Source organism: Cariama cristata, unplaced genomic scaffold (genome assembly GCF_000690535.1).
Source record: "Cariama cristata isolate BGI_N322 unplaced genomic scaffold, ASM69053v1 scaffold44501, whole genome shotgun sequence".
Classification (NCBI taxonomy): Eukaryota; Metazoa; Chordata; class Aves; order Cariamiformes; family Cariamidae; genus Cariama; species Cariama cristata.
Window position 1 is genome coordinate 415 of NW_009598327.1, and position 11,031 is coordinate 11,445.

General features: G+C 44.1%; 1 protein-coding gene across 1 annotated transcript; it reads left to right on the forward strand.

The window, feature by feature from the left end:
• Window positions 1–259: 259 nt before the first annotated feature.
• On the forward strand, window positions 260–3,302 carry LOC104156711 (zinc finger protein 384-like; the record flags this gene model as incomplete). Its single annotated transcript, XM_009709220.1, has 3 exons — window positions 260–338; window positions 1,220–1,378; window positions 1,530–3,302. Coding segments are annotated over 3 exons (514 nt in total), but the record flags the coding sequence as incomplete, so codon positions are not given.
• Between the last annotated feature and the right edge of the window lie 7,729 nt (window positions 3,303–11,031).

The window sequence follows — 11,031 nt, forward strand, 5'->3', positions numbered from 1 at the left end:
AGGCATTCGTAAGCTCTTGCACCTCAGTCCTAGTCACTCTCTGAACTCTGCTTGACTGCCTATCTTCTCTGTCTTCTAGCTGGACATAGGAGCTGGGCAGAGCTCTCTTTGTCCAGATAGAACAGCATCTGGAGGCAACATCATCCCCTTCCCTGCTCTCCTGAGTGGCTGTGAGATTTGATCACAGCATTCAGACCTTGGCAGTCTGCCCTGCCTGCCTTGCTCACTGTCTCCCATTTGTGCTCTTCCTCCTCGACAGTATCCACACCGGGGACCGACCCTACAAATGCGCTCACCCTGGGTGTGAAAAGGCTTTCACCCAGCTTTCCAACCTGCAGGTAAGGGGCTGGGCTTGTCCTGCTCACCAGTGGGGCTGGCAGGGGCATCAGTCAAGTGGGAGGAGAGGCTACTTGCCTGTGGTGGAGGAGATGGAGAAACTGGGGCAGCTGGGAAGACAGTGAAAGAATACAGAAAAGCTGTTGAAGCTCTCGGCGGAAGAGAGATTCCTGGCTTTTGTGGCACTAGTGACCCAAAGAAGTCCCATAAACAGTTGCATCCTGTAAAATTGTAAACTTGACTTGAAAGCAGTGAGACCTTGGTAAAGTTCCTCTCGTCTGTTCGGTAGACTTTTCTAACTTAACTGGGGCAAGACTTTTGCTAAATGTCACAGAGAATAAAATCTGGGTATCTGGGTTTTTTGTTTGTTTTACAATGAAACGGAGGGCTTAAGAGTAGGGATTTAGGGAAGCAGAGGTGGTGTGTCCTGTTGCAGTATCCTGGAGGAGGGGAACTGTAGGGTGTGCCAAATGGCAAAGAGCTGTAAATGCCTGCAAGTGGTTAAAGCAGATCCTGCCCTGAAGGGCAGTGACAGATGTGGGGAGCAAGTGTGTAGTGAGGCCAAAGAGGACAGAACAGGAAAAGGAAAAGACTGAGAAAGAGTTGTGTGGAGACTGAGAAGATGGGGGTTGTGGAGAGTGAGGAGACTCTGCTTTTCAAATGCCTAGTATGCCTGAGAAAAAAGGTATCTGTGTGGAAGATGTGGTGGACTGGAGGGAGAAGCTAAAAAAAATCAGGCGTACCTCCCTCAGCAGGTGGGAGCCTAGGGTGCTTGGGGCCTGGCTGGAAGAGAGTGTCAGAGGTAAAGCCTTCTCCACTGCTAATATTCGCTTCCTTCCCTGCCCTTGCTTTCTCTTTCCTCTGCCCCACTGCCATCCCCCAGTCCCACAGACGGCAGCACAACAAAGACAAACCTTTCAAGTGCCACAACTGCCACCGTGCGTACACGGATGCTGCCTCGTTGGAGGTACACCTGGCTACGCACACGGTGAAACACGCCAAGGTCTACACCTGCTCCATCTGCAGCCGGGCCTACACCTCGGTGAGTCTTTGCTGCCCTCGGGGTAGCAGAAGTGGGCACACTTCCCAGGAAGTAGCTGCTCCGGAGCAGTCCCCTGAGCTGTCGTCTCCCTCCCCGTTGGCTTTGGCTCTTGCAAACGTCCCCTCCTCTCACACCATTCTTCCCGTTGCAGGAGACGTACCTGATGAAGCACATGCGGAAACACAACATCCCTGACCCACAGCAGCAGGTGGTTCAGGCGCAAGCCCAGGCCTCGCAGCAGCAGCAGCACTTCCAGCCGCAGGGCGGGGGGGCAGCAGGGGGCCCTTCTGGAGACACTAACCAACCCAACCCTCCCCCCCAGTGCTCCTTTGACCTGACTCCTTACAAGACTTCAGAGCATCACAAGGACATCTGCCTCACTGTCAGCACCAGCGCCATCCAAGTGGAGCACCTCTCCAGCTCCTAGAGAGACCTCAACCCAGGGAGCAGAAAGCCTCTTGTGCATAGCCTGCGCCCAGGGGCACCGCTTGTGCAGCGGCCCTCCTCGTGCAACAGTCTCCGGCCTCTCCTCCTGCAACAGCCTCTTCTGGCCGTGTAACCCTGTTCATGGCAGCCCCTTGAACAACAGCCTGTCTCAAGGGGGTGCTCCTTCTGTGCAACAGCCTGCCTGGTAGGAGGATGCTTCCTTGTGCAAGAGCCCCTTTCCTGTGCTGGGATCACTTCCTCATGCAAGAGCCCCTCCTTTCAAACCCAAAGAAAGGCCCCTGTTTTGCCTTCTCTCTCACTGTAGGATGCATATGAAGGGGGGGTGCGTGTTGAGACATGCATGGTGGATGGGATGGAGAGAAGGTCCTTGTACGTACAGGGGCTCGGACACATGTTTTCAGCAGGCTACAGAAGAATGTGGCAGGGTTCACAGCTGGATGGGGTTCTTTGAGGATTTCCTTGAGTGTCTAAGAGAGAAATATCCATTCCTGTCCCTCCTGCTTGTGAAAGGGAGGAGGGATCACTCGTCCTGCCCCAAGGACTGGATGGGAGAAACCTTCTCCCCAGTGGAAGGTGAGACCAGTGCGGGGGGAGAGGTGAGGCATGTTCTCTGGGCCGGACAGGTGCCTACACTGCCTGAGGGCTGTGGAGTATTGCACTCTTTCTCCTCCCCTGGTGGAGAGCAATAGAGAGGAGTCTGTCTGAACTGGCTGCTGCCTCTCTCTCCCAGCTGTCTGAGCAGCACGATGGCCGAGGCCCCGTGGGAATGTGGGTTCCTGCTCATTGCTCTTCCTGCCCGTTGTGGATGATGTCCTAGCAGCTTGTACTCCTCTCCCTCCTGCTTCCCCCTCACCTCCTCAGAAAAGCCTGCAGGCATCAACAACAAACCAAAAAGCAACTGGAGGGAGGGTAAGAGACTGCCAAAATAATCATCACCCTTCTCTCTACTCCCTTTCCTGAAAGGCGGAACGACAGCAGTTCTGACTCTCACACACCTGTCCTGCCCCCAGCTTCCCAAAGGGAAGGAGGAGGAGGAGGAGGAATAGACCAGTCTTTTCAAGGAGCTGGCATGAGGCAGGGAAAGGCTAGCTTCTGCTCACCTCCCATCAGAGTGCTCTCCCAGGCTCCCTCTTGCCAAGACGGGCTGGACTCACATGGCAGTGGTGGCCTCTTCTGGACCCTGGTCATGGGAGAGAATCCCCAAAAGGTGGACAGTGGAGAGAAGGGGATGAAGATCCCCGCAGAGAGACCAATCTAATGAGAAGGGGGAGCCAACAAGAATAAACTGAAGGCCCCTTGAATTTATATATATATATATATATAAATATCTATTCCCCACCCCTGGCCCGCTCTGTCCTTGCTGTAACTGTTTCTATCTCTGTGTTTATAAAACGCATTATCCTGGCGAATTTTTATTTTCAATCTTTGTTTGTTTTTCCCTTTCTCTTCGTCTTCAATTCTCCTTCCCCCCCTTTTGTTTTTTTATTGGTCCACATGACTACTGGTCTTGTGTGTCACTTGTTAGTTTCTTTGGATCATGGAGGCTGACTCGGAAGAGAATGAGAAGGCAAGGGAAAAAGCATGTGTTGTTGGGTTTTAAAATCAATCACCCACCCAAAGCCTATAGAATCCCAGACTTCTGTATGAACAACCAATAGGGGCTTCTTTTTTTTTTTTTTAAACCACCTTGTATAGAAATAAATTGGTGTAAAAGGCTCCTTGAAGGTGCTGCTGTGAGCACCCTGCCCCTGTGATGTGTGTTCCTTCCCCCTGCCCCAGACCACTGCACGAGCATCTTGCTGCCCTGAGTCCCGAGCAGCTGTGCGGGCGGACGCAAGGGCAGCACATCCCTGTCTTTGGGCAGCCTTGCAGTTCACACAAGGAAAGCGAGGAGCTCTGCTCTCTGTGCCTGTGGAGCCTGTGGCAGAAACCCTTTTCTCTGTGTTTAGTCACCGGGGTTGGCTGCGAATGGTTGGAGTGTTATGTAGATCCATAGGTTAGGCTAGAAGCTGTCTGATTTGACTCCTGCATTTCACAAGTGACACTTCAACCCTTTTATCCTGTATTGAGCCCCAAGAACTAATGTGTACTTGAAGTATGTATTGACAAAATGCATTGGCTTGATTTTTGAGGCACTGGGACACAGAGAATCGCTTCCATTGGTAGCCTGCTGCAAGGGCTTCGTGTTCTCACTGCTTAAATATTTAAGCCCAATTCCTCCTTTGGATCTGTTTGGCTTTGGCTTCCAGTTACTAGTTCTGGATACGTCCATCCCACTGATTCAGAGAGCCTTAGAGCACAGTGGGCCTTTTTCCCCCTGGACTGGTATTTAAACACTGTAATGTCACTTCTCAATCCACTTTTTGACAAGCTAAATAGATGGAACTCCTTAAATCTTGCACTGTAAGGGATTTCCTCCAGCCCATGAATTATCCTTGTATTTTCTTTCTACATCTTGTCAAATTTTTCAGTATCTTGTAAAAATGTTCCTTTTGGAATTGAGTGTTCAAGCCCCAGTGCCATGGACGAGGTCCCCCTGCCCTTTGCCTTAAGTCTGCAGAGGATTGTCTTTGCCCTTTTCTCGCAGCATTATACGGGAGCTCACATTAGCTACTTGTCTGGTGTGACCCCCTAGATCATCCGAAGTCTCGGCTTTCCGTGATAGTGTTTCCCCCTTTCTACAGGTATGGTCTGAGTTCTTACTTCCTAGATACATAATGAGAAGATGTATCGAAGTCCAGTTTGTGTGAATGGACCTGGCTTACTGATGGACCAGGTTACTTGCCGCTTTCCCAGTTTTGTCGCCCACGAACTGTATCAGTTGTTATTTTTTACTTTCAGATCCAGGTTGAAAATGCTATATTGCATCTGACCTACACTAACTTGAAAAGCATCATTCAGTGCAACTTTTTATTAGCTTCTTTTTGAGACTTGCAGGCTAGGCATTTCTTAATCCTCTTAGTATGTGATTATGTACAGTAGATCTTTTTGACTTATGGTGCTAGGTCAATGCCTTACAAAAATTTAAGTATATTGCACCTATGCAGTCCCCTCTGTTAAACCAAATGTATAATGATGTCATCTAAGAATGAAATTAGGGTTTGGGTTTTTTCTTTTCTTTTTTCTGGAAAATCTGTATTTCAAAAAACTTTTGGGATATAGGTTTTATTTTTCATTTACTAATTCTTCATCTCAACAACTTTTCCACAATTTTGACATTGAGACATTTCATTTGCCTTTTGGGAATACTGTCATGAATGTCTTAAGGTGTTTCTCTGGTATCCCAAGTTTAATTAAAATCGGAATCAATGGGCTAGAGAGGTTGTTAATGAACTCTTTTAGGACTCCTGTTTCTTTGCTGACTTAAAAATATACATCCCTAGTAGATGTTGTCTAATCTCCTACTTTGATACTAAGGTACTGGATAGAAGTCACTATTTTCATATGACTGCCACATCCTGTTTCTTTCTGAATATGGAATTGGAAGTATTTGTTATCTGATTTCCCCTGTTCTGTGTCACTAGCATTTTCACCATTTTTATCTAGCATGGATCAGTACTATTAGTAAGATTTCTCTGTTTATTTTTTATTTGAAGAAAGGAATGAAAGATCCAAAATCTCTTTCCTATTACCAGTAGTTTTGCTAGCCACAAAGCTTTCCTTAACGGTTTTCTCTATTTTATAATGTCTAATTTATGTCAGTTGCTGTCTGGCCTTCCCCTTTTCCATGTGTTATGTTTCAGGGTTGGTGGTTTTTTGTTTTGTTTTGTTTTTTAATTGTTTCTTCTTGCTCACAGACTTCTCACTGAACCCAGGATGAGCTTTTACCAAAATTTTTCATCTTTCTTGATTGTGGAATTAGGGCTTTTTTGGCCACATAATAAATTTTTCTTACAGAGGAGTTTCATTCACATTTTTCTGCCTTATTTCTTTTTTCTCATGGACAACTCAGTTTATAGTTTTGCTCACCTTAGAAATTAGCACAGACTCAGCACAGGTTTATTACTGCTGGTGGCTCTCCTCTGCATGTCTGTATTCCATATGAACAGGACAAAATTGCCAGTTTCACTCAAGTTACTATCTTGTCTTGTATGCATCACCTTGAAGTCTGAAAAAATGACTTGTTTTGGGTGCAGTGTCTTGTATTAAGAAAGCTACAGTTTTAAAAACTGGAAAGATGTTTTGCTGACTGCTTGAATTCCCTGGGGAATGGCTCACAAGTTAAAATTCCTTGCAGGGGTTTTTAATTATTTTTTTTTTTTTTTTCTTTTCTCCTGTTAAAGGTGCTTGAAATCACCTTTCCTGCTTCCTGGTTTCATGTGTTGTTTTGTAATGTTGCTATCCTTCCCCTTCTTGGAATCTGCTACCTACCATGGGGATCCATCTGTATTTAAGGCTGTACAACTCCTGTGTTACCAGTTATTTCAAAGGTATTATTGCTTGTGTTTGTGCAGTTTGCTGCTGCTCCTATAGGTTTTACTGTTGCCCAGGAAGAAACTAACGATTTTTCACTAAGGGACTTTCCCATTGAGTTTCAGAAATGCCACTTTATTCCAGGCCGTTTTTTTTTTTTTTTTCCACTCTCATGAAGGAGAATTAATTTCTTCTCTGTTTACCCAGCGTCCTGTTGGTGGTAAAGAAATAATTGAAGATACCTTACTCTCATTATCTTTGTCATTTATTTGAGTTTGGATTAGGTCTTCCTCTTTGGATTCCCAAGGCTGTTTAACATATTCAGAGTGCTTCAGGTGGTTTAAAAAGTATAGTTGCTACCTGCGGGACACACAGTGTAACATCTATACAAAATTCTTCCCTGTTGAGATGAAGCCTCAGGTTCCACAGTCTGCAGTTTTCCAGCTTTGTGCACTCAAGCCAACAATGGTTCAATTACTTAACTCCCACTCACAAGAGTGGAAGATTCTCTAACAAGATCCCGTGGTCCTTCCTCTTAAGCTCCCTGAATTCTCTGACCCTGCATTTTCTTTGTGATGCCAGTCCATTTGTTTCTGCATGTCTGTACCCAGGAAGATTTGACAATGACTCTGGAGTTCTGTATGAGGTTGCATCTTGTATCTTTGCTGGAAGGTGGTAGCACTTTTTCTTCTTGTCCTTTACTGAATTGGTTGTCTGTTCTTAGCTGGATTTTGCAAATTATCGTTGCTTTAAAAGGAAACATCATGTAGGCTGGAAATCATTTAGAAAAGTCACCCACAAACAGTAACTGAATCTCAGGCGTGACTAATGATAGTATTGCTGGTCTATAATTCAGTTAAATCTTCAAGAAAGATTTAAGACTTTCATAATTTAAAGCCTTATGGTTAATCAACCATATCCCTTATTAGAGTTTTTTGTTGGTTATCACTGCCATAAAACTGCCATTCTACTTTACTACTTTTTTTTTTTTTTTAATCCATAGGGTCTTGTTATGCCTTTGTTCAGTACATTGAAGTCTTCTGCTATAGGAAGTCTTTTTTTCTTTTGTAATCAATTACAGACCATGATCGAGTCACTGTATTCATCTTTCCAAACAGCTAAATTAAATTGAGCTGGTTTAGGTGTCTCACACTAAGGCTTGGCTCCATCATGTAGTACTTATCTATTGCCTTTCTTTTTCCTTTATGAATGACCAGGCTGTGTAGTGTTCAGTCTTGCTACATTAGGCCTAGTTGGTTATCTTGAGTCACCAAACTTAGAATGCCATAAAATGATATGTAATTCTTCTAATGAGATCTTTTTCTTTAAATTAAAACAAATAGCATTATGTTTCTTTTCTTAGCTGAGTGCAACCCATATCAATTACACTGTGATTTTGCCAAATAAGTGTTAGGTGAACTGGCTTACAGCAACCTGGATGATCCCATTTACTTTTCAAATGCTTTTTAAGTAAAAGTATTTGCTGGTCTTCTGGAACACATTCAGAGCTCCAAAGTTGTTTGGAAAAGAGAGCCCATTGCTTCCATCTGCTTCCCAGATAATTCTTTTAAAATTATTGTCAGTTTCTAGCTATGCAACTTCTAGGATGTTTTATTTAATGGGTAGAACTAAACATCTTCCTAAATCTCATTGGCAATAGGTAATATTTCATTGCTTCACAGATTTGTCTACATCATCCAACTTTCTTCCTAATATAGGATATAATTATGAGATTCTGCCTGTCTTCTATATTTTTATTGATTATTTTATCATCTTTATATCAACTAAAGGATATATATCACGTTTAGGATTTTCTTCTAATATTTTGCAGGTAATGTACCCGAAAGCTGCCCAAGTTTACTAGTGCAGTTTCAGAACATAGAATGAAATTGCTCTGTACACTTCCTTAACTACAAGATAGGTACCTGTTCAATCGTCATTTCAGGTACAACAGATTAAATTTGTGTGCATGGTTTCTTGTTTCTGTATAGTAGAACACCAAAGTACTAGAGAGATGTAGTAACTTGGTCCAACAAACATTTCGATTTCATGTAGTGTCTATGTAATGAATGGAAAAAAAAATGCAAGAAAAGAAATCATGACACCAAAGAACTAGAGTCTATTCCTAGTTTTGCTACTGAATTAGGGTATGTTTTTGGAACGCGGATACAGCCATAATCTGGGGCGTTTGGCATGCTCTTTCATTTGTGAAGCTGATTAACCACCTTGGGGGCAAGTGCTGCAGATCAGTTGTTTGATGTTTGTGAGAATGAAGTGTGGATACATCTAGTGTTTCCTGAAGAGAAGGAAATGCAGAGCAGGGACCTCTGAACTGAGAGTGTTGAAGAGTGAGAAGAGCTGAAGGTGTACCTCTATGGCAAAAAGGGAACCAAACAAGAATCTGAAGTTGTAGGCCTCCTGCTGGGGTATGCATAAGGATCCCTCTCAAGCACTGGCCTTGACCTTGTCATCCTTGGACAACATTTAAGAGATCTGTTAGATAACTGAAAAGCTGGAGGCTTAAACTTGATATGCAGATGTTTACATTTCAAAGGGAAAACACACAGGTATCTGTAGATCAATAAAGGTCGAGAACCACTACTCTAGACTACTTCAGTAGGCTGTTCAGCTTCCCTTTATGAGATGTGTAGGCCTTCTGGGCAGTACGCCCACTCATCAGTCAGGTACTTCATCTAACTAGGAGGTGTTTACCGGTTTAATAATAGGATGTAATTGAAGTAGCAAACTCCAGGGTAGGGGGGTGGTGTGTCGTAACCACTGGGGTTTGCATATGTGGCTTTGTTACTGCAATAGTCACCTGAGTATCAATATACGAGTCTGGCTGGGGACAGACATAAATAGTCGTGTACCTCTAGAGCATATTCCAGTTGGGGAAGCATCCTCCTGTAAAATCATCTGCGCCCATGCTAGCACTTTCACTTGTGGAAGTGTTTACTCTAAAAAATAATTGCACCTCTCACTAAATAACTACCGTGGTAATACGCCATCTGCAGGTGAGGATGCGTCTGGAGCCCTGAGCGATGCACTTCATGAACCTCTCTGCCTTCGCTTTCTAAAGAAAGCAAAAATAGAGACACAGCAAACTTTTCTAGATTCAGAGCTCAGGAACTATTTTTTGCTGGACTGGAAGAGTTTCTGCTGCCATCAGACCACACAGGTGCACAAAACTGCCTCTCCCCTTTGTTTTCCAACTTCACAATGGCAGTTAATGAATTTAAAGATACACTTGTACATTTTACTAAGGTATCCCATTTAGATTTTAGGCAAGTGTCTCCTCTTTTCCCTGTCTTTTGTATCAGCAGTGGCAACAAGTCCAGAGGGAACTTGTCTTTCCATTTCAGTGGTCTAGTATTTTGACATCTCCCTAGCCTCGGCTTGGAGGATAATATGGAATTCCCAGGTGGCCTCTTAATCAAATTGGAGATGTCTAAAAATGCCTGTTTCTTAACATCAGCTCCATTTAGCCTGGTGGCTCCAAGCCAGATGCATTTGGGAGATTCTGGTTTAGTACTTTGACAGGGTATAGGGAGGAGATTTTTTTTTTTTTATCTAACAGCCACATCCTTCCCCTTAACAGTGTAAGGCAATTTATACAAGAATTTTTGAAGTACTTCAAAAACAAAGTGAGGGTAAACAATAATGTTCAGCTAACTGAAGCCAGCTGCTTCACACAGGAACTGAAAAGAATGTGTTTTGAATAATTAAAGATATGTAACAAATAAATGACTATAGGAATAGGACTGGAAAACACTGCATCTTCAGAATACAGAGGATCTCTGAATTAACCAAATAGTTTAACAGTAAGATGGTTGATAGTTCAAACAGCTGCAATTCATTTTTGTAACAACCCCTCAGTCTTGCATTGCAGGCTGCTGGAAGACGTAATCCCAGTATATCTGTATAAATAAAGGCATGACGTCTTGGAAGATCTTTGGGAGGAAAGAGAAGAAACAAGTCTGGTCATTTCTCCTTGTGGCCAGAATCTAGCAGCATGCAGTCCTGAGCAATGACTGTCATCATACAGTCTATCAGGAAAAAATAGAACAACATAGGTGAGTGAGCAAGGCAGATGAAATGTAACATTTGCCAAACAAACCCAGTGCCCTCTAAACAGTATAGGATGCTAAATTAATGCTGACCTCTTGAAACAATCCCGATTATAGACCCTAAGGACCAAAAGAAATAATTTTGTCTTGGTTCCTTTGTAATCACAGGTGTGACCTCACTCTCTTGTCCTAGCACAAAACCATACCATATCGTGTGCAATCACTAGCAAAGGACAGTCTGGGGAAGGGCTCTCGAACTCTAGCAAGAGGATCTCTAACCTAGAAGTGACTTGTGGTATGTGGTCAGGAAAGTGGGTCTGGCAGGATGGAAAAAAGAGAGCAGGGTCCGATGTTTGACTTCATTTCATTGTTTTTTTTGCTTTGTTAGCTGTGTTAAGTTTGTACCACAATCATTTCACAGCAAAGACAGTCTCTGTTTAAAATATAGCAGCAGCTACTCGTCGCTGATGAGTTACACGGTGAACGGCAAGATACAGTGCCGTAACAAACTAACAGCGCTTCCTCACCCAGATTATCTGGCGGGAGTGCCTAGCCAGAAAATTACTTGAAGCCAAGAGAGAGCTCCGTAGCCTCCAAAAGATGAAGCCCGTTTCTTTTGGCGCAGAGAGGAAGACAGCAGGTATTTACCCTCCCGCAGCTCAGGGCAGTCGGATCCCGGCAGCCCCGGGCCTGCTCCCCCCCGGTGCCCTGCGCAGTGCCCGCTCC